Genomic DNA, 27,169 nt, shown 5'->3' on the forward strand with positions numbered 1-27,169 from the left:
GCCCACGGCTGCTCACTCATCGGTGTTTCTGTTTAGGCCCAGCGAATCCTCCTCGCTAGTGTTCAGTCTCAAAATAAAGGCCGCTCTGTCCCACCGGGCCAGGGGGCAGGGCACATTCGCGGTTCTGATTCCTTTAAAGAAACACACTCATGTTTTTCCTCCAAGTTGTGCTAACATTTAAAGGAAACATATGTCCCCGTGATCTGTGGGCTGCAGAGCCTTCCAAGCAGACAGGGCCTGAGATAGGAAAGAATTTTCTGGACAGAGGGCCATACCTCCAGGGCCTCGGCTGAGTGGTCTTCCTGAGGCGCAAGCCTGGTTCTGTCAGGCCCCTGGCTGCTGCAGACTTACCCCAGGCCCCTTCGTTATCAGCCCTGAGTGGAAGGCCTCGGGGCGGCTTCCAGAGGCCTCGAGCGGCCTCGGCAGGGCTGAGGGGCAAGCCGAGGCTTTCCCCACCAAGAAGTTCTTCTCCGAAGTGACTCACTGGCTTTGGGCGTCTAAAGAATGGCCCCACGGGGGTTGGGACAAGGACTGGTCCTATTTCAACCTTATTCCCCCCACAGGGTCAGCGGTCCAGGGTGCGATTCTGAAAGAGGCCCAACCATCTCGCAGCTGCCACCACAGTGAGGGCAATGCCACCCCCGGCCCGGTGGAAAAAGAAGGACGTTCTTGCAGGAGGCGTCCTGCCTCCAGGGAACATTTTTTGAAGCACACACCAGTGAGGCCTAAGGTGCAGCTGCCAGGCGCGTCAACCCCAGAGTGCCCTGGCCTTGAGGGCAGCCAGCTGACGCGCATTTTAAGGTGCAGTGACAATAACCGGAAGGCCCAAGCCGCACCGCGTACGGTCGGTCGGTATTTTTTATGGCTAGTGAAGGATTTCTTTTAACGCCTACGTTGTAAACAGTTTAGTGCACCATTCGAGTTGTCTGGTATAGAAAACCGCATATCACAAATGCCCTGTTTGGTGCTTCATTCTCCTTACGCCACAAAACAAATGTCGAATGAACATGAAGAAACGCCAAGTCATTCGCCAGCCTGCAATGCCTCAGTCCTGCTGCGCCTGAGACCCTGAGGGTCCCTGCGAGGCCTCAGCCTCAAAAGCTGAGCCCTGGTTCTTGTAACGATGCCCCGTTTTGTTCAGCCGTGAGTGATACCGAGCTGGGTCCCGGCCTTGCTCTCGGCAGCCTGGGTCATTGCCACGCCCTACGAGCTGACATTGGAGCACCTTTTTTTCCCCTTAATTTGTGAACTTTAATATTCATTTTTTAAAAAGCTTTATTGTGATATAATTCGCATCCCACACCAATTCACTCATTTAACACCAAACAGTCTTTAGGATATTTACAGAGTCGTGTAGCCACTGTCACGACCTAGCTTTAGAATATCCTTGCCACCCCAAAAAGAAACTGCGCCCACCGACAGTCACTCTCCATTAGCCCCAGGCAACGGCCCATCTACCTTCTGCCTCTGTGGATTTACGGATTGTGGACATTTCACATAAACAGAATCGCACAAGACGTGGTCTTTTGCATCTGGCTTCTCAGGGTAGTGTGTTCAAGGTGGCAGTTCTTCATTCCTTTTTATGACTGAGTAGTATTCCATTGCATGAATGTAGCACATTTTATTCATCCATTTCAGTTGACGAAGAAAAGCTATTTGTGTGAAGATGGTTCTTTGCTTTCTTTTCTAATTCCCCATCAGAAAGTCATCCCTGAAGAAACCTGGATAGACAGCGGGCCCTCAGGCCGCCTTGTACCACCCTCCCCAGTGGGTCGGATCTGATTCTTCAGGGTACCCCCAGGCAAGTCCTCCAGGTTTATTTTGGGCTGGGCTGAGAGCTGATTCAGGGCAAATTTTCGAGTAGCAATTTCTCGAACCTAAACACTGTCAAGGGTCTGAAGGAGTAGAAATGCCAAGTGTTGCTCTTAGGGACTTGAGGGCCTTGGCCCAATGTCAAGCCCCTCCCAACGGAAGCCGCCCTGGATCAACACGCGGTGTTTGCTGTACAAGCTGAACTCTGAGGCGAGTCCCAGCCCTGAGGCCTCAGCCCAGCTGACCTTTCACTTTGGCTGAAGGAAGCTTCCGGCTTCCTCCTCGGGTCTCAGCTCTGCTCACTGACCCCCCAGAGCCTGGTGGCCAGAGTCCCTCAGATGGGGAGAGGTGGGTGGGAGAGACAGGAGATGTGCACTCACATCGTCCTTGCTAAGTCATCAGCCAGTCGGAATTCTATCGACTATACCACTTCGTGTTGGCTGTTAAATATCCGGGGGAATAGGGCTTAGCAGCCGTTTTCCACCTAATCTTCCAGCTCTTTAGGCCTTCAGAGACCTCCCAGGCGGGTTCTCAGCTCTGGCCTCTGCGCCTCACTCAGTCTGCGTCTGGCCCTGCGGCCTGGCCTGCGTGGGGAGGGCTCCAGGTGCGGCCCCGCCCCCCGCCCCAGCTTCCCTCAGGCCCTTCCCTGCTCAGCTCGCCGTCCATCCCAGCACTAGATGACTTCTCCTCTCCCTCATGCGGGCAGTTCAGCCCCCTTTCTCCGCTCTGCTTTCCGCGGTGAGTCTGCCTCCAGGTGAGGCTTCCGTCCTCTGGCTGTGTCCCTGCCCCAGCCCTGACGCCCCCCATTCAACGCTGGGGGCACCAACAGGACTCAGGCAGCACCCTTCCTCCTCTCACAAGGAGAGGCAGACTTGGGCATGGCTGCTTTCTAAAAGCAGCCCCGACTCGTGCCCGAGGGGCGTCCTCAGTGCTGCAGGTGGCGGCCGGGGTTGCATTTGAGTTTATCTTGAAGGATGTTTCCAAGACACCAGAGGAGGAGCAGAGCAGGCCCCACGCACGGAACAGCCCAGGCAGACACACGCAGCATCTTGCACGCGCTCTGGGCAGTCCTGAGGCGGGGAGGCCCGGTGCGGGGGGCGGGCGGAGGGACAGAGGAAGGTGGGCAGGGCCGGACCACAAGGGCTTTTTGCTCCCTGCCAGGCTCTGGGCAGTAGAGGAGCCAGGGAGGAGTTTTTAACAGGGAATAAACCGCGTCCATGTGCCGCCTGGGAAGCTGACTGGTGGACGGAGGTGCGGGGGTGCAAAGGGAAAACGAGGCAGGGAGAAGAGGCCGGAAGCAGTCGCCGCAGACTCTGCTGGGCAGGGTGACTGCTCGGACACGCCGGGCTGGAGGAAGGAGGGGCGGTGTCGAGAGACCTTTAGGAGGCAAAAGAAACAGAGCTTGGTGACCAGTTGACGTGGAGTCCAGGGAGAAGGGACAGCAGGAGAAGGGAAACCCTAGACTGACCCTGAGTTTCAGCCTGGGATGGTGGAAGCACCGGCTGAGCGGACTAGCTGAGAAAGTGGAGATGCGGGGAGACAGGCCCCGTCCCCACACCACCCCCAGGGCATGCGGATGGAGGGCAGGGGCGTCCAACCCTCTTCCTCTGATCCCCAACCTCCTCCGCCCCCTAATCCTGGAGAAGCTGTGAGAGTTGTGTCTCTCGGGAAGATGAAGCGGCCTCTCAGGAAGTGCCTAGGGTGGGACAGGGCACATGGGGGGCAATTCAGCGTTTCCCCTGTGCTTTTAGGGTGCCAGCCTTCTTCCCACAGGTGGAAGCATTGTCCTTGTAAACCTCTGAGTGCGTCTAACTCTCGGGGGTCTCTGGGGACTGGGCCCCGTCCGCCTTGAGAAGGTCGTGTCGTTCTGACACGTCCATCTTTTCCATCACAACTGTCCTGCGCCATCCCCACTTCAGCCACTAGATGGAGCCAGACTCCAGCGGTTGGGGGAGGAAGGGCCGCACGAACGGGAGGGGGAGGTTAAGGACCTGCTTCTGGAGGGTCCATCTCACCCAGTCCTAATTTAACTCTTCTAGGATGTATTCCGATTTCGGATGTGTTATTCTTGTAAATAGATTATTTTTTTTATATCTACGTATATGAAGAATATATTCCCGAATACACAGAATTCTCACAAATGTATTTTTCTTATTGCCCCAGCCTCTGCTCTCTGCTACTCAGTCTTCAGGAAAAAAAAACCAGTGAGAACTGAGGGAGAGACCAATTATACAGTATGATATAGAAAAGTGAGCATTGGTCCAGTTAGATCGAATGGGTGCTTCGGCCCATTGACGTACCTGCAGACCAGCCAGCTCCCAGGCGGGCACGGAGAGGGGCGGCTGGCTGCGGGGGGCACATCTCGTGCCCCACGCCACGGGCACCCTGCTGCACCGACCCCGGGATGGCTCTGCTTGCAGGGAGGGCTGGCGGGACAGCACGACCAGGCAGCAGTCGGCGGTGCCTGGAGACCCGAAGGATGGGCGAGGAGGGGCAAACTAGAAGCTGGGCGTGGAAGGGAGCTCCACGGCCAGCACCTGAGCCCGAAAGGGGTGGGGGAGAGAGCCACGTGATGCCGGAAGGGGCGCAAGTCTGCGGAGGGGGCGACAGTGTCGAAGAGGCTGAACGTGAAGACTGACCACGTGTGGGGCCCGGGCCTGGCCTCAGTGGGGCCCGGAGTCCAGCCCATCCTGGGCATCCGCCGAGCCCCGCTCTGAGGGGACCAAGGGCAAATGAAGGCAGGCGGGAGCCCCTGGCCTCAGAAGCCCCAGGCCTCTTAGCGGCTTCTGATTAACGGGAGGATGAAATGTACTTTCATCCCACGCTTTGCATTTTTCTAAGCCAGGAATTGCGGCGAGAAGGATCCATGGGGCCAGTAGCCTGGCACTTAGGGGACCTCCTGGCCCCTGGGTTCGGACACAGGCTCAGGGCCTCACCGGCCCGGCCCTAAGATGGACTTCGTCACCCGCCCGTGGTGGCCTGGTGGCATCGAGTATTTGACAATGAGCAAAAAACGGGACTAAACTGCAGAAACGAGTTGCAGCCCATGCAGACGCCACTGGCCAGAGTCTTCCCGCCCAGATGCCAGCTCATGGCCGGCTCCCCGCCTCCACCCAGCAACCCATCCGAGCCGCACCCTCCCGGCCCAGAGCCCGCTCAGCGTCCTCGCGCCCTCTATTCAAAGAGACCCTGAATCCACTTTCTCCAAAAACTTGGCCCAGCTGGGAGGAAGAACGCCAGGCCCCCCTCCAGCCTGAACCCGGACGGCGCTGCCCCAAGCCCCCACCACGGCCGCTCGCCCCTGTTCATGCTTTTATTCTGCAACCGGCAGTCCGGCGTGCACCACGCTGTCCTGGGGGGGCCTCGGGCAGGGTTGGGACGTGAGGTGTTTAGTGGGATGAGTGCTTCAGATGGGAATGGAGGCCGGCGACACAGCTCCCAGGCCAACTGCTGTGGCCTTCGGGAGCCCTTGCTTTCCAGAGGTGCCTTATCCAGGTGGGCACCTGTGCCGCCTGGCTGTGGTCCCTGGTGGTCGCTGCCTCCTTGTGTCTGAAGTCGATGCCCCTGCCAGCTCCTTCCCCTCCCCACAACTCCCTCCTGCATCTGGGCAGAGGCCTGTTCACCTCATGGTCACAGACCTGCTCTCAGGGGCTGATCCTTGGAAAGGAGCTGTTTAAAGTAACTCCCTAATCGCCTCCTAAAATGTCAACAGCCAAATAAATCAAATCCCGCCATTTGCTTTCACAGGGAGGCAGCGGGAGCTGGGGGCATTCCTGGTTAATGGGAAGTGTGAGAGGAGGGGCCTTGGAGGCCTGGTGCACAGGCCACCACCATCTGAAGGCCGACTGGCCTCCTCGGCCCCTCGCACCTGCCCCGAGGTCACTGCCCACTACCCTCTGGGAAGAGCCGACCCTGGGCCTGTGGCCTAAAAATAAGGAGCTGGTCAGTCAGAGGAAAGTGAGCAGATCCCAGGCTGATCCTCACAGGCCTCTCCAAAGGGCCTGAGGCTCAGGCCACGACTTGTGACTCCAAGGAGTAGGCCCGAAGTCCGTGCTCCAGGCGACAGATTCGGGCAGAAGAGCACATGCAGGGCGGTGAGAGGCAGGGCCCTGGGAAGTGACGGGTCACCACTGGGGGGACGGGTCACCGCTGAGGAGAGGAAGGGCACGTGAGGTGCGAAGGGGAAGGAATACCCTGTCACTCACAACCCCTCGGCAGCCTGGGCGGGAAAGAGAACCCGGCAGGCAGGCTAGCGCCGGGCTGCCACCACCGCGGGCCCCCGCTGGCCAGCCCGGTGGACCGTGTCCCCCGGCGGCGTGTGTCGGCACGCATGCGCACGAGCGGCCGCGGAGGAGGGGCCGGAGGAGGAGGAGGAGGCGTGGGGAGGGGGACGGGGGCAGCTGGGCAGTGTGGGCTGCTGGGCCGCACGGCAGAAATGAAATACAAGTTCGTAAGGGCCACGAGGCCGTGCTCAGGGAGAGGCCTGGCGGGCGTCCTGAGACCAGACGAGCTTCTAAAAGTGGACGCCCTTCAGGTCCGCGGAGCAGCGGTACCTGCCGTCCAGGCGCCGGGCGCACAGCAGGCTGGGCCGGCAGGGGCAGGTGTGGTGCCGGCGCTTCCTGGAGAAAGGGACCTGGGGAGAGAGGAGGAGAAGGGTGACACTTCCGCGGAGCATCCTCTGGTCCGCCCAGCCCCGGCCAGTGTCCCGTCGCCCGTCACCCGCAGCCCGGCACAGTGACGGCCACTACGGAGGAGGAAGCCGAGGCCCAGCGTGGCTAAGCCACATGCCGAGATCGCACAGCGAGTTTGTGGACGAGCCGGGATTTGAATCCAGGCGACCTGGCTCTCGAGACTGTGCGATCGGCCACAACACAGCGCTGTCTGCCACCAACCTTAAAACCCCCAAAACCACCTGCCCCTGGCTGACCCAGCACACATGCACGTACGCTCCGTGCACGCACACACGCACGCACACATGCACACGTTCCTTGACCGAATATCGCTAGTAACTAATCCCTTATGCGCTCAGTACCACGTGGGGTGCCGGGGGAGCAGCTGGACAGGGCAGACACTCTCTGCCCTGTGACTCACACTAGGGCAGTCGAGCCACTGGGGTTACCTCACGGGAGCTCGAATAGGGGCAGTTAGGAGCATAGGCAGTGTCGGGCTGCCCGGGGTTGCTCAGCGGCGTGACGATTGGCACGTTCTTTAGCCTCTCCGGGCCTCAGCGTTATCATCTGTACAATGGGTTCATAATAGCGCCCACCACATATGTCGAGAGGTTTAAACTTGAAAAAGAACCCACTTAGTACGAGCAGCACTCACAGTCCTGGCCCCGTCTCATCGGTGCGTGCCGTACCTTGTGGCTGCCAGGGTGACACTCCTGTCCGGCCCGCCCCAGAGGGGTGCACATCCGCACCCCGCGCAGCCACAGGCTGACGGCACAGCAGGTGCCTGTCCCGCACTGGACGTCCCGCTCACAGGCCTGCGGGGGGACATGAAGGGGCCGTTAGTGCCGCCCGAGGGAAACCAGAACTGAAAAGAGCAGCACCCCCACCTCCCGCCTCACGGGAGACCTCGGGCCTTGCGTTATCGGCCCTGTTCCCCTACGGTGGAGGCTCAGGGCTCAGGGGGCGTCAGAGGACACCCCAGCCCCCTCCGAGCTCCGTGAGGCCCCTCGGTCGGGGTCGGTCGGTCGGTCGGTGGGTTGGAGGGCTGCCTTCCTCTCCAGACAAGCCTGGGCGTCAGAGGACACCCCAGGCCCCTCTGAGCTCCATGAGGCCCCTCGGTCGGGGTCGGTCGGTCGGAGGGCTGCGGTCGGGGTCGGTGGGTCAGAGGGCTGCCCTCCTCCCCAGACAAGCCTGGGCGTCAGGAGACACAGCTTTTCTGGCACGGGTAGATGCTCAGTGGATGCCGGGGAATTGAATTAATTCGCATTCCTGGATGGGGGAGGGGCCCGCCGGCCTGAGTCCCCATGTGGCCAGTGCCGTGTTCCCTCGGACCAGGATTCTCCCCAGGCCCCAGCAGTACCGGGTGTCGGTGACTCCCCTCCCCACGTGGCCCCACGCACACCCTCGCCAGAAGCCCAGCCTCATCTGAGGTGCCAGCGCCCAGCAAACAGGTGTGTCCCCTCTCTATGGCTTCTCTGGGGACCTGCCTGATCCCCAGATAGGGGCAGACCCCCCTGAGTTGGGCTCCCAAAATGGGCTGATGGTCCTGCCTGGTTTCTGGAAGGGGCCATTCGTAAAGAAGGTCACACAAGCCCACTTCAAACAAAATCCCGAATAGGGGAAACAGACCTCCGAACTGCTCCAGACTCAGCTGGGGCCCGGACGGAAAAGCTCCCGACCCGTCCACTTCCGGAGAAGCTATTTGGCTTTCCGGGGCTGAAGTTCAGGGCTGGTTTTTAATCACTCTTCTTCTCCAGCCAGAGGCCATGGACCCCCCTCTGCTACCTGTGTCGGGGGGGGGGGGCGGAGGGAACTAGAAGCTTCCAACCTACTCCGCCCCAGGAGGAAAGTGGGGGATGCAGGGCTGCTTGTCTCGCACAGAAGCCGCAGGCGGCAGGCCCCTGGCCATGCCGGTCTCCGGCCCGTGGAGGGCCCACCTCACACGCCGGCCTGAAAGCCCAGGGTCGGGGCCAAGTAAGCCCCTCTGAGTCTCGTCCCACAAAGGGCAGGCATCGCTGTCCCACTCCGGAAGGGGGCCCACCCAGGCCCGAGTTTGGGACGGCGACAGTCCAGGGACCTGGGAGTGTGGAGATGGTGGGTCCAGTCCTCTTCCTGGACTCCGAGGCGGCAGCAGACGGAGACTGGCGGGGTCCGGGAGGCCCCGACCTGCCCTCGGCGCCGAGTCTAACCACCGGCCAGCGGCCAGCGGCCAGCGTGTCAGTGGGTCAGGCATCTCCTCTCGCCCTCGCTTTCTCCCACTGTGCTTTTCAAGGAGTCAGCGGGGAGGGTTTAGGAGGAAGGCGTTTTCTCACCTCCTTCAGACCTGCCACCTAGTCAGCCCTCTGAGCTCACTTGGCGAGGTGACCGGGCATCGCGGTCAACCCCCAGCTCCCACGCCCCCCAGTGGGGCGACCCCGCTCCTCTCCTTTGTCCCGCCCTCCCCGATCTTCAGGCCACAGAGCAAGAGGACAGCCCTCGGGGTTTACATTCATTGGGTATAATTCTGCCCAAACAATGTTATTTATGCTCTGGGTCTCAAAAGCATTGACTTGCCTTTAATATTTCTTCTTTGAAACTCAGTCTTTGTCCTTTAAAAGGGAGAAGAAAGGCGTTTTCCTTTCTACGAAGATTACAACTAATCCGATTCCAGGAATCGTTTGGCATTTCTCTACGTTTTCTCTAGTGAAAAAGTTGGAGGAGGTTGAAGTGAATATCCCTCTTTCCCATCCCCTCCCTTTTCTTCCCCTGGCGGCTTTTATCTAGAAAGCTCTCAGGTATAAACTATTACTTTCTATTGTAATAAGAATAGTTTGAGGGTGGCTCCCGGGAAAGCCAGACTGAGAGAGAACCGAAGCCTGCGGGTTGGGGACACCGAGCGTGCAGAGCTCCTGTGTCAGAACCTCAGCCGTGAGTCCGGACCTCCGCTTGTCACCCGACACTTGTTTTTGGGCGCACTCAGCCAAATGCCCACGTCGCCCGTGTTCCCATCAGAACTGGGCACGGAGTGAAAACAGACAAACGGTAAGGGAAAGAAAGAGCTTCAAGGCAGCCTTTCTTAAGAGTCCAGAACGCAGAGCTTAAGCACATCCAACAGGCACTAACAAGGTCTTTCGTGAAGCCGAAGTGCTGTAAATTGAACTCGATGCATGGACTAGACTATATATGAAAACCCAAATTTATACAAAAGATAAATTAGAAGATGCTAATCCATCTTATAATGGAATTCTTTATTACACAATAGGAATCTTCATTTCACCAAAGGTCTGAACTTCCAATTTTTCAATGCCCTTCTAATGCATCAAAAGCAAGATTTGATTTACACTCGGCTTCTCACTTCCCGTTGAGTGGAGTGAGGTCTATTGTGAAAACGTTGTGAAATGCGTCTGAAGTGCTGGCGGGTGGCTAACTCCCCCTTCCCGTCAGTCCCTGGCTCGCTCCCATGCAGACCCTGACATCCTCCCAAAGCCCAGGGCGTGGGGACCTGTTAGACAACTCACCCCCGTGATCACCGCACCATCGGACACAGTCACCAGGAGGATGACGATCGAGACTTGCACGGCCCCCCTCATGGTCACTCGAAAGCAAAACACCGTCCACTCCACTACCTCTCGCCTCGTCCTGCGACCTCGTGCCTGCCAGCTAGGAAGGCCGGGCGCTCCGGCCCCTCCCTCTCCCCCGAGTTACACGGTCCGATCCAGGCTGCCTGTGGACGCCTGTCTCCTCTCTTCCCTTCCCCGTCACCGGTGTTATTCAGATGATCTCAGACACGGAGATGAGACCTGAATCCCTAATGACATCAAATCACCACCAAAACCAATAAAACCAAACTCGTGGGGGAGCTTTGACAGTTGCTCTAACTCTCCCAAGGACACACTGATCCGGGCGATTTCATACATCGCATCCTGCCCGGTCCTCTCTGCCTCTGGGGCATCCTCAGTCTGCTTCGGGCAGGGGAAGGACTTCGGTAATGAATTAAGGGATTTACAATGTCCTTGTTTATCCTCCTCCCCCGCTGCTCCCCTGCTCCGCACTAAACCACATAATGTGCAGGACCATTGACTCCCTCGTACCCAAGCCAACAGGAATGACCTGGGCAGTCACAGTCGGCTCGGCACGGAGTGGCGAGCTGAGAGGACGTGGCGGGTAGGGCCGTGTCCCCGGTCCTCTAGAAGGTTGAAGTGTCAATGGGGAGACATGAGGCCGAAAACGAGGCCAGGCTTGCCAGGTGGGTGTACCTGAGACGCGCACATAAGGACTTGTTCTCCAACAGTCTCAGGACAAAGACCAAGCACCGCTTGGTACAGGAACCGAAGGGCGGAAGACGAGCCCGCCAGCGGCCCCTGCAGAGAAGCGTGCTTGGGCTGCGGTGCAGCCGCAAAGTCCCAAGAGCCATGCTGCTGCCTTCCTGTTTTGGGGGTGAACACGAGAATGGGGGAACGAACACCACGGGCTCAGACGCCAGTCTGGTGGGAGGTTGGCGCTGGGAGGGGAGCCCCTGGTCCCCGCCTTCCCCGTACCAGACAATCCAGAGAGCTCCCAGGACCCCGGGTCAGACCTGACTTCTCTCCACAGCGACAAAGGCCATGCTACTAGGTGCGGCACGCACAGATAAATACATAAACATTTCTACAGCCGAAGCTTCGGGAAACACTTATGACTCAAGTCCAGCCAGCTTTTTCACTGCAGGACTTTTCAGGGCCTTTCATGTACTAATAAGCATTTGAAACACCGAGCGGGGAAACACGTTTGTAGTAGCTCCCAAACAGGGTCATCTACGAAATGCTTTTTTCTTGGCGTCTCTCAGGGGAAGAGGGTTCCCACATAGAAACGCGGATTCAAGAGTGCAGAGAGAGCCGCCCAGCAGAGCGGCTGCGAGCTAGGCGAGCTAGGCCCCAGATGCAGACACTTTGACCTATGACCCCAGATGGCATTAGTTTCGTGACCCTGAGAACAGTGTTGATCTCTCTCAGCCTCAGATTCCTCATCTATAACATGGCGGAAATATGGTCAGGTTTTGTGAGTATCCTCCCATTTATTTATTTACTCACTGACTATATATTTATTTATGACTACTGTATCAGAGGCGCCATTCGTGGTCCTAGAAATAGAGCGGGGAACAAAACAAAGCCCCCGCCTTCATGTAACTTTGATTCTAGTCAGGGGGACAGGCAATAGATAAACAAACTGATTCCTGATAAAATGGCTAGGTGTGCTGGGTGCTCTTACAAAAGAAGGCTGACAACAGAGTGTGACAGGCCGGTTATGTTAGATGGAGGGAGGGTCTCTCTGAAAAGACACTTGTAAAGGCCTAAAAAAGTGAGTGGGTGAGCTGGGCAGAGCCCGGGGAAGAACCAGTGCAAAGGCCGTGTGGAGGGGCAGTTCCAGGAGCCGCAGGGAGTTCGCTGGGTGGCGGGGAGCGGGGAGACGGGGTGTGGTGAGAGCAGGAGCTGGGGGGGCCACGCCCTGCCAGTCTTATGGGCCGAGGGGGGGGCCTGACGGCAACGTGACCGGAAGCCGTGGAGGGTTCTGGGCAGGACAGCGGCAGGATGTGATTGACCCTTGGAAAGCGTCTCTCTGGCCACACGGGGAGAAATGTGAGATGCCGCATGCGACGTGCTTGGCACAGCGGCTGGCACGGGGCAGCGTTTGCTAACCGCCGGCATTTTTTATCAAATAAACAAAAAACAAAAAAACACGAGCCCGTCCGCTTTAATATAAAACTCTCCTGCAAAGTGAGAATCAAAAGAATGAGTCTGTTCAGCCCACCTGAACACCGCGGCAGAGCCAGGCTCAGACAGGGGAACCAAAAAGGACCACCCCCGCCTGTCAGGAACTTAAGCGACCGAGGGAGGGTGCTCAGAGGAGCTCACAGAAGCAGCCCTGTGGGTGCCCTGCACAGACGGCCCCGCCTCACCCAGGGCGCCTTCCAAGAGGCAATGCTAGCCGGCGGCCGGCGGCCCGGCCAGCACCCACTCCTCTCCCACCTCCCGTTCTCACCCCTCCCTTGTCAGCATCTCCCCACAACACACGAAACGGATTATCTCACACGACAGCGTGAAGAATGGGTGCAAGGAATCCTGTTGCAGACAGAACCAATAACGCTGATTGAAAGCATTTTCTTAAACACTGGTGCTTGAGGACATGCCAGTTTAATTAGAAGGCGGCGAGGGGTAGATGGTGGCTTGGTGACAATCCCAGAAGAGATTTTGGAGAGCTTACGGGCTTCTTTACCCAATAACTCAATTAAGGAGCCATTCGCCAAGTGTCTTCCACACGTCAGGCCCGGAGCTCTCGGTTAGCGGGTCTTCGGCCTCCCTAGAACTCAGAGCCCTCCTGTTCTCTCCCTTTCTCCACCTCCTGTAGAGGTTCCTCTGCCCCTCCCCATCCCCTAAACGGGGCTGTTGCCCAGGGTTACGCGCTCAATACGCTCCCATCTCTCCACACGCTCCCGAAGGAACTTCGCGGCCACCTAAATGCTCACGATCCCAGGTCTGTGCCCCAACCCCAGGCTCCCGGCCCCTACAGCCGGCCGACAGCCCCTTAGCTGTCACAGGCTGATGCCCCACGTTCACACGCTCCTCTCCTGCCGCACCCCTTTTTCGACCCTCATCCCTAAATCCCCTCAGGGTTCTCATTTGCGAATAACAGAACCTGATCTGTCCAGCCCAAGCGAAAAGGGAGTTGAATAGAGACTATTAAGCAGCTCACTGAATGGCTGGAGTCTTGAGAAACAGGATGTCGCTGAGCGTCTGAGAACACCGCCCAGAGCCACACCACGGATTGCCTAATGAGGGAAGCACCTCCCCAAGTCTGATCTGCTGCCGACATCCGGCCCCACGTGGAGCCTCTTTCTCCACGTGGTTTCATTGCTACTGAAGGCTGACATGGGCCGAACCAGCATGTCACACCCGCACCCGTCTGCAAGGGGCCGAGAAGTTACCAACTCACACTGCGTCCAGGGGAGACTCTCAGAGCTGTCGCACGGCCACGAAGCATGGTCACCCCGAAGCATGGTCACCCCGTTCTTCCTCCGGCGTCACCAGCACCCAGATCGGTTAGCGGCACCATGGCACAGCCGGTAGCCCGGCCTGGGAGTTTCCCCCTTTCCTGAAGCTTCCTGCTTCCGGCAGTCATTTCGTCCTGTCGCTTAGACGCCCCTCCGCCCGGAACTCAGACTCACGCCTCCTTTCTGCCTTGGCCACCACTGTCTATTAACTGACGTCTTCCTGCCCGGAGGATCGACAGCATAATTTCCTGTGCCGTCTGCCCCGCCAGCCCTCAGGTCCAAAAGTCCCGCGTGCTCATCCTTTGACCACCTTCCTCCCCAGACAGCCCACGAGTTGTCTTCCACCACCTTGTCACCCATCAGCCTCCAGACCCTCCAGTTCCCAGTGGCAGAGTCGCAGAACCCACACCGTCCCCCTGCCTCACGGCAGGCCCGTTTTCAACCAGAGACTGGGCAGGCTGTTGCAGGCAGGTCTCGATGGCAGCCGAGCATGTGAGGGAGAGGCGGAGGGGCTGCCTGGCCTGAAAACGCAGACATGGCGGCAGCCTTCCGCTGTGAGGACCCCCCGCTGATCCTTCTACCTGCGTTATCTGATTTAATTCTTACAGCAGTCCCGAGGAGACAGCGTTCCTCCATTTCTCAGCTGAGGAAAGAGAAGCTCCGTAATTACTCAAGGTCAAACAGACGGTCAGTGACAGAGCTGGAACCTGACCCCAAACCTGACTTTAAATGCCCGCTCCTCACCGCCACGCGACACCGCCCCATACACGAGAAAGGCTAGAAGGAAGGCGGAGCGCGCTTGCCCTGTGTTGGGTCAGAAGGCAAAGGTCAGATTAAACGTGGAAGTTACAGGGAAAAAGATTTTAGCCCGGGACAAGAAGGACTATGCCAGCGGAGAAGGGAACGGGCCACCGTGGAGGCAGGGAGCTTCTCACTGCTACATGCGTTCAAAGAGGCCTTATGGCTCATCGACCTGGCAGGGAGCCCATCAAGGTGATTCCTGCCTTTGGTAGCTTTTAAGATCTTAAGAGACTGAATATACAAACGGACAATGGCCAGATCGGACATAAAAATAGAACTCTGGCCCATAACCAGCCCAGGAAGCCAGCCTGCCAGAAGTCAGACCATCCTCTATAGCCGAACAATAACCCCTATAAACAATCAGCCCCCACGGCCGGGACTCAGTGAGTAACTAAAGGCTTCGCTCATTGTGCCCTGCTCTCAAGCTGGGACCAACTAGAGGAAGCCAGACATGCTCCCCTAACCAATCACATGGATGCCCCCTTCTAGTTAGGCCGCCCACAGCCCCTCCAGGCCCACAGCCTCCAGTCAGGGCCCCCCGAAGACTCCTCTCTCCCACTGTAGAGCTTGCTCACTCCTCTGCCCTCCTCTGAGTCGCTACCAAGATGCAGGTGATGATGGCTGACTCCCTTGCTACAGCAAACTCGGAATAAATAGCCTCTGCTTTTCTCATTTGGTCTTTATTTCCGTAATCATTTCAAATACTAGGAGTCAAGTGAATGAGTAAGTGTGTGTGTGTGTGAGTGTGTGTGTGAGAGAGAGAGTGAGAGAGAGAGAGAGAGAGAGAGAGAGAGAGAGATGTATGTTTGTGCTTTTAAGCCTGTGTCAGACCTCGTATATCCACGTGCATATGTATAAACCTCCTGTGTTATTCTTGCTCGTGGAGCCCTGGGCTCCTGGGCCCAGTTCACCGACTTTCTGGACCTAGGATAAGCCCTTTGTAGCAGGCGCCACTGGGGCCATCACGTGCCCTGGGCCCATCTCTAATTTCAGGGGTGGCTGTGGTACAAAGTTCCACGTGAGCTCAGATTTACCTGGGCTGGTGGAGTCTAGCTGCAGAAGGCCACTTTTTCCCCCACGTGAGGTCCCAAGGCCCTCTCTGTACTGCAGGAACTCAGCCTGCAAGCACAGGGAGGTAGTTAATCGCCACCCCTGCCCCAGGGCTGATCAACCAAAGGGATGGGAGAGGTGGATAATGCTCCAACCGGGAAGGCCCTGGAAGAATCCAGCCCCCAAAGAGAGAACACAGTCTTTACTGGCATTCCCTCCGTCCCCACCTCCCTCGCCCCACTCCTCCCCACTATTTGATGAAATCACCTCCCAGAGAAACCACCAGCAACCAAGTCTTTGCCTCAGGCTCTGCTCTCTGGGGAACCAAGCCAAGATGTCACTCAGCATCTTAAGACTTTGCCTTCCTCCTCTACAATAAGGGTTTTTTTGACGCTGCCTCAGGGACTGTGTTGGGAGGAAGGGGAACCTCCCGTGGCTAGGGAGGCCCGCAAAGGGCTCCCCATCCTGTCTCAGAGCAGGTCCACCTTCAGCTGTCACGTATTAGTTCGTAGGACTCGCGCTTTGACTTGTCGGAGGACCACAGAGCAACTGGTCTTGAATGTTCCGTCCAACACATGGAGGCAGTTCCAGAAAGGAGAGCCCAATCCCCCAGGCTCTCCCGCTGAGGTGGAGCCCCTCGCTGGAGGTGGTATTACTGGGGTCTCCTCTCCCAGGACACACTCAGAGCCCTCTGCTTGTCTAGTCATGAAGTCACCGCAAAAAGAAGCATGGGGTTACTACGTGCCCTTGGTTGGATATTTCTAATACATTTCCGAACATTCCTGTCTGGGATGGATTTCTTCTTCCCAAAAGAGGATCCCTCAGGCACCAGAAATCTCTCTGATTCATTAACTTAGTGGTTCTCCTCTAGGGAAGCCAGCAATGTCTTTGAAGTGACAGGGGCCATAAACAACCCTGGTGCTGCCTTGCTAATGGCCGAAGGGGAGACACTCAGCCTCCGTGCCCTCTAATTCCCCACAGCTGAGCAGGAAGGTGCCTCAGAACTGGAGGGCACGGAGGCCCACTCAAGTTAGGATAATGCGCAGAAGGGTTTTTCGCGAAGGTATGGGCACAGCGTAGGGCGAACACAAGGGCAAAGGCAGGACCCTGGGGCTCACGACAGCAGAGTCAGGGAGTGTCTACCCTGCGGGCCGAAAGGCAAAGGGGAGGACGGTTACCTGGACCAAAAGAAGAGAGTCTTGCAGGGAAGGTTTCTTGAGAATATCTGTGACCCTTTGGCCAAGGGACAGCCAAGCCAGGTGACCTCCCTGGGAGCATGCCAGAGCAATAAATGCCTAGTTTCACTTTCCTCCTTTCCTCCAGTCTTTTTCTGAAAGCTCCCTACTCGCCAAGCCAGCACAGGAGCCCACTGATGCCCACCCCAGAGGCCAGTCTCCAGGACACAGAGTGGGGCAAAGGAGGCGGGGCGTGGACTTGAGGAGCAAATGGATGCCCCGAGCAAAGAACAGATTTGGAAAAGTACAGCAGAGTGCCCGGGCGAGTTCCTTCTCTGCTGCTTCCTGCTGTGTGGGCTTGGGCGAGTTACTTAACCTCTCTGACCCTCCGGGAGAGGCTGGGGCTGAGTATTCAGGAGTAGTCCTCGTCAGTGGAAAGATAGATAGATACCTTGGTGTGGCTGCCATTTCCCAGAGACTGCGTGGCAGGGGCTGAGGGACCAGGGGACCTGGGGGAGGCTGAGGGAGGGGCCAGGGAGGGCTGCTGGGAGAGAGCACCAGAGGCTTGGCAGCACCCTCCTTTGGGTGCCTCTGGCACTCTTTCTTCAACTTCTCTCACTAGGTTTTGTCGTCACTGTTCCTACATGCCTCCATGAAAGTGTGAGCGCCTTCGCCCCACAGCCATGCAGGCTGACCGTGCTCGGTGTTTGTTGACTGAATCCACAACGCTGAGGAGCCTGCTCCCTGGGAGCTGGGGGGCTGGTTAGCGGCTCCTGCAGCGGCAGAAGGTAGCCAGGGCTGGAGGCAGGACCTTGGGCGGAGGGGTGACCACTCGATGGGCTCTTACCAGGGATTACCACGTGAAGGCACGGTGCTCAAGACCAGAGGCTCAGTCTCTGGGCTCGAGAGACAGTCACCCGGACAAGCGCTGACAGTTCTCCCATAAAGGAGCTGTCCGCGTGGCCTCTCTGAGCATAGACTGTCCTGGGTGGGTGGAGGGTTAGGCAGGTTGGGAGGTGGGGGTAGTTGAAAAGCATCCTGGGAATGAGCAGACCCTGATTTGGGTGGGGAGGGGATGTGGGCCGGATGAATCCAGTTCAGTGTTTAAAGCGAACGTGTAATGCAATGAGCACTGAAAGACCAGATTGTGTCCGCAGGCAGCCAGGAGCTGGTGGAGGCCCTGAGTGCCCGAAACTTGTACTTTTAATCAAGTCCAAGGTGACGGGGGGCCCCGAGGGGTTTTGAGCAGAATGGCATAGTCAGCCGTGCTTTGGAGTGGACTACTGTCAGGGACGTTCAGTGTGCGGCGTCTGGACGGTCGTTATAATAATAACTACTATGATAAGGCTTCTGCGACTGCAGCTTTTGTCCTTGTCGACAGGAGCAAGGTCACAGCCCAAACTGTAGAGCAAAGCCCAGGTCCCCCAGCGAGGACGGATCACTCAGCGAGCTAAAGCTCAGAAAGCGAGCCCAGCCCCGCTCGTCTCTCGGAAGCACAGCCAGTCCGTCTTCCCATACTAGGAGCCCGTCCGCCTGGACGAGCTGATGTGAGCGCGGGCCTGACCCAGTCCTCCCGCGCCCGCCGTGCTCTGCTATTACAAACCCAAAAGATTTACTGGGGGATTGTGGTCTGAGAGGCCGCAAGGAAGAAAATGGTTATTTCCCTGTAAAAGAGCAGCAGAGCCACTGAGCTCCGTAATCCATCACACAGGATGAGCTGTGGAAACACTCGGCGTGGGGGGACTCGGCATGGTCTGAACGGCCGACCGTGTTGATGGAGCATCAGCAGACAGCTGCGGGGCTGCCTGCCCGCGCGGCCGGCCAGGGCTCCGAGCCAGGGGCTCACCGACAGGAAGCGGTATTTTTTTCCGCCCGGTGTTGACGGAACAAGGCAATAAATGGAAGCTCCTGTGGGAACACTGACAGCCGAAGCTTCACATTGCATGATAAATCTGCATGGGCCAGTTTCCCACTAAAATATGTCAGCCACATCCTCCTAGAGACCCTCGGGAGCCCCCAGCCCAGCACAGGAGCTAGATCACCCTCGTCTTCTCATTAAAGAATCATATTTCCATTTCTGTAGCTGCAGAGAGTGCTTGGGTGATTGTTTTAATAGTATTCTTTAAATCGTGCACTTTGATGCATTTGAAATATTTCATTAAAATAAATCAAAGCAATTAAATTAAAAACAAATCATAATTTTGGTGGCAGATTGGGGACCTTCTCCAGCACAGGGACATTCACGCTTCTCCCCCCCCCCCCCACATAGGCCTTTTCAGGCTTGGGGTGGCACAGCTGGATTCTTTAAGGTGGTGGGTGGGGGTGTCTTGGGAAGCAGGGTGGCCGAGTGTCACATGACCCAAGGGCATGGGCCAGCTATGGGGCATCAGGGACAGAGCTCTGCCCTTTGCCTGCCCTCAGGAGGAAGGGCCCCTCGAGCCCCATTTGGAGCTTCCCTATCAAAGACGGGGAGGACCCCAGGCTAGATCAGAAACAGGCCGCAGAGGAGGCTGCTCGTGGCAATGGGAGCAGAGACGCACCTGCTCTTAAATCAGAAAAAGACTCCTTGGCTCTTGGTGGCACAGCTTCCTCCATCTACTTGAGGGGACTTGAGGGCCTCTAAGTATTTTGTCCAGTAGGAACCTGGCATACAGCCCCCGCCTATGATTACAAACTAATTCAAGGAAGCGAAGGGCTTCATTCCACAGGCCAGCGACGACCGGTCGTGACGGCTGCTGAGAGACACGTGTTGAGACTGAGCCAGAAGCCATCTCCGGGTTCCGGGGGGCAGGGCGCCGGAGCGGGCGGCGGTGTCTGCCACGAGCACACCTGGGAACACGCTGGTGCTCGCGCCAACTCTCTTCTAACCGGGGGACTCTGCTCAGGAAAGGATCGGTGAGATAACCACCACGGGCTCGAGACCAAGGGAGTTCGAACGCCCGGAGAGAGGCCCAGCGGCGATTTTGCCTCCGTCATAGAAAAGAACCCGAGCAATGCCTTCAGCCCCTCGCCGGATCACCCGGCCTTCCTCGGAGAGATACGGATTGCTGACGGTGTGGGAACAGGGTTATGGCTCGTCGCTGCTTCCCCATCCCCAGAGCTTCGTGGAATCAACTGTTTTTTTCTAATCCTGGCAAAGAGGCCAGGGCTGAGCCCTGGAGACCCCGTCTCCTGGGATGCCAGGGCTTTCTAGGGAGGTCGCCCTGCCCTGGCCATCTTGGGGAGAGGCTATGCAACACACACACACACACACACACACACACACACACACACACACGGGCCAAGATGATTCCTATAGACTCTCAGGAATTCCCCCAAACAAAGAAATACTCTTCATTTTTCCTGGTAATGTTTACCCTCTCACAGTGGTTCCTTTTTTCAGCTGTGAGCAAAATAAGACCTAGCACCTTCAGGCCTTCAGGTCTCGAGGTCGGTGGTTCCCACCGGGCCCACGCCAACGTCACTGCGAGAACTGCTTCCCAAAGGCCAAGAGCTGACTCCCTACAGGAAGCAGGGAGTGGAGTGGTGGCAAGGGGTCAGCCACCCTGACTGGAAGGTGCTTCGTCCCCTACACACGACCCTCTGGGTCTAAAGCGACGGAGGCGGCAGGTGGCGGAGGGGGCCGCGCTGCCTTTGGGCGCGTCCTCTGGGAAGGGCACGCCTCCACAGGGGTGCCGGCTCGCTCTCCTCCTTCCCTCTCCCTCTCTTTGAACAAGATCACAGGCCCACGCTGAATGCAGTTTGGCATATTCACAGACAAAGGAGGTATGTGTCACTTGCAAAGCAGTCCCTTGGGCACGAACCAGCTCAGTCTTCTGGAAAGGGCTTCAGTGTCCCCTGGGGTGCAGCCCAGAAAGGAGGCACGTGACTGGACATGGAAGAAAGCAACGTGGGGCAGAACCCGCCTAGGACGGGCGCGTTAACCAGCACAGGACTAAAGATCGTTTATCGATGTGGGAAAATGTCACCATTACGTTGTCAAGTGGGAAATGCTGGGAACAAAAGAGAATGAACAACGTGATTCCACTTTGCACATGTGTGTGGTTATGTGTGTGCGTGTGTGTGTGGATGCACACACACACTCAAAGAGGAAAAGATTAAAAAGAAAGGAACTAAATATTAATAATTTATCCTGGCGAGGAGAAATTGCTAATGACCTTGGGTTTAGTTTTATTTCTTTTGATGGTTCATTTGTCTTCATATTTTTCTACATCTTCAAACTTTTCTCTTTGAGCACGTGTTCCTTTTGTAATAGAAAATGAAGGAAATGTTACTTTTAAATCATTATAAAAAGGCAGAAAAGGGAAAATTTAAAAAAAGAAAAAAAAACGAACATGAGTTTGGGGATTATGTCTAACTATGCTCAGATCCTCATTCTGTCTCTTGCTACACTTAATCTCAGCCAAAAGGCCGAGGAGCAATCATTCCGTTTCTTTTCAGCTTGTGTCCTTGAACAAATTATTTATCTTCCCCGGGCCTCTGTTACTCTCCCTAAGTCTCCTAAATAGTGCCTGCTTAGACAGAGAAGCCAGGCCTGTAGCTTTTACGGTGGTTGGTTAGTGTTTTCAGAACAAGGGTGCTTAGAAGCCAGCAAAAAGATGGCTGTGATGCTAGGAAGAGATTTGGGTTTCCTCTACTGAGACTGAGGATTTAGGGAGCATGCCAGGCAGCCTGGGGAGCCCAGAAGATGGCATAGCTGGGAGACGCCCACGCTCACCACCAAAATGCCCAGAAGCGCCTCCAGCCCAGGCACGAGGAGTGAAGAGCCAGACGCCTTTGGGACTCCGGTTAGCAAGACTCTAGTCAGCAAGACTCCAGTCGCATCTGCGGCCATGACTAATGTGCACTGACACTCAAGAGTCTGAGACACAGTCTCCCAACACAGCCAGGGACATGTTCTCTCTGAAGCACTGTGTATGTGCTGGCAGGTGGGGAGCCACATTGGGCGGGGAGAGGGCGGATCGATGGATTCGCCTGAGAGTCAGTGAGTCCCACAATCGGGGACACAGAGGGACACCGGGATGGGGCTGAGCATGGCTCCAACGGCCTTTGGGGACATTGCACACCATGGAAAACAGTGGTCACCTTCCCAGTGGTCCAGCAGTGCCTGCCAAAAAGAGCAGTCCTGGCCCTGTCCCACGGTGTAAATCTTGCTCCAAAGTGCTTGAGTTAATTTCTGCAAGAGCTCCCCAGAGCTCCCAGCTGGGTACATCATTTCACCTTCCTAATGGATCACCCAGAGTCCTCCTGTCCTAAGAAAAACAAGAGGAGGAACAGCCAGAAGCTGTCAAAAAATTAATTGAAAACAGCAATAAGAGTCTCATGAATACGTAATAAGACAGTAACTTGCTCCTTTCTCGAAGGCAGACTTGGAGGCTGCGTACCTACCCCCAGGGCCCCCGGCTTCTGGGAGGGGGCACTTCTGCCACCAGTGAACAACAGCTATGCCTCTCCAGCAGAGCTACAAAGCAGCACAACCTCATCCACCTCCCCACTGGGGAGCCGGGGCCACAGATGTCACGTGGCATCAAGGGTGACTCTTCCAAGAAAAGCAAGGGGGAAAAAGCTCCTCTGTGTATTATTGCATGTGCCTGAAAGAGCCTCTTCATTTATTCGTTGTATGATTATTTATGCGTTTGCATCAACTACTTCGAAAGGAGTCCGAGAAACTCCTTTCTTATGTGGGTAACTGGACCAACCTGGAATCTGAGCATTGTAGAGCTGGAGGGGAACCTGGAGGTTAGACAGCATCCTCAGTGCCCACGACTCAGAGACAAGGCTACCGTTTGAATCAGAGGACCGATTGCGGCTGCAGACACGATGAAAACGCGAGTCTGTTGCTCCCAACTCGCTCTCTTCATTCTAGTCAACAAACCAGAACCAAGTGAGGTGGCAAAGACGGGTAGGACAGAGCCCCGTCCCTGAGGGACCAGTGGGGAAAACAAGGACATAAATGACTGCCGTGTTAAAAAAAAAAACAACAACACCAATCATGCAGATCCTGGAAATAAGGCCACGAGAGAGTAGTCCGTCCTTCCAACATCATTTGGCCATTGTTTCACGAGCCCACCCAAGGATTACTTAATCACCTAGGGGAACGTATCTCTGTTTGACTGGGCTGTTTACCATTAATCAAGGGCTCAGACTCTGTGAAATGACATATTAACATGTAGATCGTGTCCAATAAAGATATAACATATCCAATAGAAGAGATGACGCCAAAGATCGAGTATCTAATTGCCCTGTAGGACATTAACCAGTTTTGATTTATTTTTTAATTGTGGTAAAATGCACATAAAATTTTACCATCGTAACCATTTTCAAGGGGACAGTTCAGAGTCGTTAAGTCCATTCGCATTGTTGTGCGGCCATCGCCACCACTCGTCTCCAGAACTCTTTTCATCTTGCAAAACCGAAGCTCCGTACCCATTAAAAGTTAACTCCCCATTCCACCTCCCCCCAGCCCCTGGCAACCACCATTCCACTTTCCGTCTCTATGAATCTGACGACTCTAGGTACCCCATGCAAGTGGATTCATATAGTATTTGTCTTGGTGACTGGTTTATTTCACTGAGCATAAATGCTCTTAAAGTTCATTTATATTGTCACATGTGTCAGAATTCCTTTCCTTTTTAAGGCTGGCTAGTATTCCATTGCATGTATATACCACATTTTGCCTGTCCAGTCATCTGTTGATGGACACTTGGGTTGCTTCCACCTTTTGACCGTTGTGAACAATATTGTGAGAGCCTGATTTCAGTTCTTTTGGATGAATACCCGGAATTGCCGGATTACGCAATTCTGTTTATTTATTTTTATTTTTATTTTTTTTTTTTTGCAGCTCCACCCACCATACTGTTTTCCACAGTGGCTGCACCATTTTACATTCCCACCAATGACGCACGAGGGTTCCAATTTCTCCACACCCCGGGCAACGCTTCTTATTTTTTGCTCGATCTGAATGGGTTCGAGGTGGTATCTCGCTGTGGTTTCGATTTACATTTCCCTGTGACTAGTGAAATGGACATCTCTGCGTGTGCTATTGGTCATTTGTGTACCTCCTTTGGAGAAATTGTCTATTCGGGTTTTTTGACTATTTTTTACATCGGATCATTCGTCTGTTTTTGTTGTTGCCCTGAAGGAGTTCTTTATATACTCTGAGTACTAACCCTTTCCCGGATGCGTGATTTGCAACCGTTTCCTCCCGTTCCGTGGGTTGCCTTTTCGCTCTCTCCATGGCGTCCTGTCATAAACAAAAGTTTTTTAATTTTGATGTAATTCAATTTATCTATTGTGCTTTTGGCATCAGATCCAAGAAATCATTGCCAAATCCTGTCCCTCTGTGTTCTCTCTCAAGAGTTTTATAGTGCTAGCTCTTAAATTTAGGTCTTTGATCCACTTTGAGTTAATTTTTGTCTATGGCCTAAGGTAAGAATCCAGCTTCATTTTTTTGCATGTGGATATTCCATTTTCCCAGCACCTTTTGTTTAAAAAGACTGTCTTTTCCTCATTAAATGATCTTGGTACTCTGGTCAAAAACCATGTGGCCATATAAGTGAGGGCAACCAGTTTTGTTTGACCTGGAAATCTTACCCAAACATTTCCGTTTTCATGCTTATCAATACCCAGTTCCTTGAACCAACCTTACCATCTTACCGGTTCTCTCATTCGCGAGTTACTAGATCTTTGAAACCTGTCTATTCCATGGTTTATGGAAGCTATATTTGTAACTATTTGAACGTTATGCTTTGACAGTAATGTACGAAGTGCTACAGATGTCAGGGTGAAGATCACTTCTAGTTGGAGAATTCGGAGCCTTTCCACTTTGAGATCAGCCTCACCATCAATGGGTAGACTTTTGGTACGTAGAAATGGAGGTTTGGGCACACATTGCAGACTCCAGGAATGGCAAGAAGAATAATTTCCTTCTTATTTGCTTCCCTTTATGTGTCTTAGACAGCAAAGTCCATGGGCGACATGAGTTCCATGAGCAAGCCCAGGAAAAAAGCTTCTTGCCTCTCGTGTGTTGTTTCTCTTCACAGCCCTTCACGATAGGTCCTCACTATACCTCCAGGTCAGTCCAGCACCTCTCAAGCCCCCACCTCCACCTCGCCCCCTTCTCCTACCCAACGAGAGGCTAGAAAAGGCCTGGACCTTTCCATCAACACTTCGGACTCATCTGTGATTCGGATTCCGCCTTGACCAGGAAAGCGCATTTCCTAGCTGTCTCTACACCACCACGTGGGGCATCCATGAAATATTTCCCTGACAGACTCTAAATGTTACCAGCATCGATCACAGGGATAAGCCGTAAACAAGCCCTAGACAGAGCAGCCACCTCTGTCGCAGCCAAAGTGGTATTAATTAGGAAACTTACTCAGGCCACAGTGGATAAAAACTGCAGCCTCGAGTGACCTTCGCTCTGACGTCATGTGTCCCCAGCCAAGGCTGGTGCTGAAGCCCCTCTCTTGGGGCTCTTCACTCTGGAGGGTGCCTCTGCCCCTGGTTGAGGCAAAGAATCCGAATTTAACACGAGATTTGCGTTTCCTGAGGATCTCAGGTGTGCACATTCCTTCTTGGTTTTTTAAAACCGCACTGTGGTAGTCTGCAGGCCTTCCTGACCTGAACTTCCTAAGCCATGGCCATGAACTCGTCTCAGGCTCTCAGTGGCCACAGCAGCCTGCACTGCCGCTGGGCACTCTGGATGCCCCAGTTCCAACTGGCTGAGAGGCTGTCGCTGACCTCACCTCTCCTCCACTGGCGATTCAGGCACAGGAGCAACCACCAGGAGCCCCAGGAGAGCCTGAGCCCTGACCGTGCTGAGACCACGGCCTCCGCGGCCCAGCCCTCCACCCGTCTTCCAGCCCCAGCTGTCCAGACGCCCTGACCGAGGCCTCCAGGCATTCCAGCCCCTCAGCCTTGGCTCTGCCTCTACACCTAGTACAGGGCACATCCACCTCGAGGTCAGCAGGACTCCCTAAAGGGTTGATCAAGGAAGGAGTGAGTGGAGTGGAGAGAAGGCTCGGGGGTCTTGAAGCAGGGCTGGCTGGGCTACTTTTCAGGCTTAATAATCTACACGTACTGTGTGAGGTTGAGGGTAGGCTCAGGGTCGGCCAGGCTGCATCTGATTTTGCCTTTCACTAGCTGAGTAACCTTGAGCGAGTCACTCAACATCTCTGAGCCTCAGTTTCCACATCTGTAAAATGGTATTAATAAGAACACCTCAGAAAGCTGCTGGATAATAAACATTAAACATTTAGTATAGGCACCTGACAATAATCAATCCTCAATAAATGCTACTTCTTGTGGGTCAAGAGTGGATTATGTCCTGTTTGTATGGATGTGCACATGTAAAAAAACATAAAGTTTAGGGAAAGGATAAGTAGGAAAAAAGACAGAGAACTTGCTGCTCCTTTCCTCAGACATCCCCTTTGCTGATGGATGTTTCTATCAACTCATAAAAGAGGTTAGTCCCAATTTCATATTCGCTTGTCCAGAGAGTGATAAACTGTTATTGCCTTAACGTAATCCATGCTGCTTGCAGATCGGCCTTTCTCCACCTTGACAGATGGGATTACGTTCATCTTACAGCCCCTTTGGCAACTGAAAACATCAATGAGACATTAGTCTCCTTGCCTCTGACTTTCTCCGAGGGGAAAACGCTGAAGGTCCAGAATTAATGTGACGATTGATTTACCGCGTGGTGTCTAAAGGCACAGGGACCAGTCCTCCCACTGCTGGGAGGGAGAAGAGGAGGCAGCCCTTGGCTAGTTCATGGGACTGGCTCCCAGGCCTGTGTGGTCTGGACTGGTTAAGACAGGTGCAGAGGGATTGTCGCATCTGAGCTCTACATCCTAGAGACTGGCCAGCCCTGGTATCGAAGTCCCAAAGCCATGGATACTTTCAAGTTTTGTGACCTTGACAAGTTACTTGATGTCTCTAGACCTCTATCTCTAAATGGGATAGAGATCGCTCACAGCATGCCTGTGCGGTACAAATGAGATAATGCGTGAGAATGGATGCGCTTGGTAAATGTTCATTTTTCAACTTTACGTGTGAGTAAATGCAATGCTCTTGAGTGAGAAACTGACCAAGTTCACAGATATTAAAACCGAGGCCTAGAGAGGGGAGATCCATAGCAGTTAGGAAGACGGTCCACCGCTCGCACTACTATTGGCACTTACGACTGCCTCTGTTTCTACCGGTTCCTTGGGAAGTAGAATAATATACAGACAAGGGTTGGGAGGGTCTGTGTCCTAGATTCCCACGGGGGGCTCCTTCTCTACTAGAACAGATGTGGACTGAGCACCTGCCGAGTGCCACGTGCTTTCCTTGGCACCACGAAGGTAAAGACAACACACTCAGATCCTGAAACGGCCTCAGGGCTTTGGTGTTTCCACTGATCTCTCCCTCTCTCTTCTCCTCCTCCCAGAAGCAGCCCCCTCCCTGAAAGGCATGGGGAGGCCTGACGCCTGCCCGCTGAGTCCTCTCCGTAGGATCCGGTGCCTGGAATGGGGAATGCCGGCCCCAGGCTCTGGGCCGGGCCAAACGTACTGGAAATGATCGTCGGTCTGAAAAGTTTCTCATCTCCAAAACAGAGTGTGGGTTTTTCCCCATTATTTCTAGCATGCAAAACTCAAGCTCTTTGAGTGAGG

The 27,169-nt window shown here is 55.0% G+C and overlaps 1 protein-coding gene across 1 annotated transcript; it reads right to left on the reverse strand.

Annotated features, from left to right (window-relative positions):
* Positions 1 to 6,272: 6,272 nt before the first annotated feature.
* On the reverse strand, positions 6,273 to 10,374 carry PROK1 (prokineticin 1). The gene is made up of 3 exons (XM_016155554.2): positions 9,980 to 10,374; positions 7,172 to 7,297; positions 6,273 to 6,445 (listed from the first exon to the last, which is right to left on the reverse strand). Exons 1-3 carry the CDS (start codon positions 10,049 to 10,051, stop codon positions 6,326 to 6,328), a joined length of 318 nt encoding a protein of 105 aa, XP_016011040.1. The 5' UTR covers positions 10,052 to 10,374; the 3' UTR covers positions 6,273 to 6,325.
* Between the last annotated feature and the right edge of the window lie 16,795 nt (positions 10,375 to 27,169).

The sequence above is a fragment of the Rousettus aegyptiacus genome, unplaced genomic scaffold (assembly GCF_014176215.1).
Source record: "Rousettus aegyptiacus isolate mRouAeg1 unplaced genomic scaffold, mRouAeg1.p scaffold_m13_p_17, whole genome shotgun sequence".
Taxonomy (NCBI): domain Eukaryota; kingdom Metazoa; phylum Chordata; class Mammalia; order Chiroptera; family Pteropodidae; genus Rousettus; species Rousettus aegyptiacus.

Excerpts from the sequence above, each read along its gene's own strand:
- PROK1 (XM_016155554.2), bottom strand. The coding sequence starts at position 10,051 with ATGAGGGGGGCCGTGCAAGTCTCGATCGTCATCCTCCTGGTGACTGTG. Across the intron at positions 7,298-9,979 it reads ATGGTGCGGTGATCACGGGG|GCCTGTGAGCGGGACGTCCA; the intron begins GTGAGTTGTCTA and ends GTCCCCCCGCAG. Across the intron at positions 6,446-7,171 it reads GTCACCCTGGCAGCCACAAG|GTCCCTTTCTCCAGGAAGCG; the intron begins GTACGGCACGCA and ends CTCTCTCCCCAG.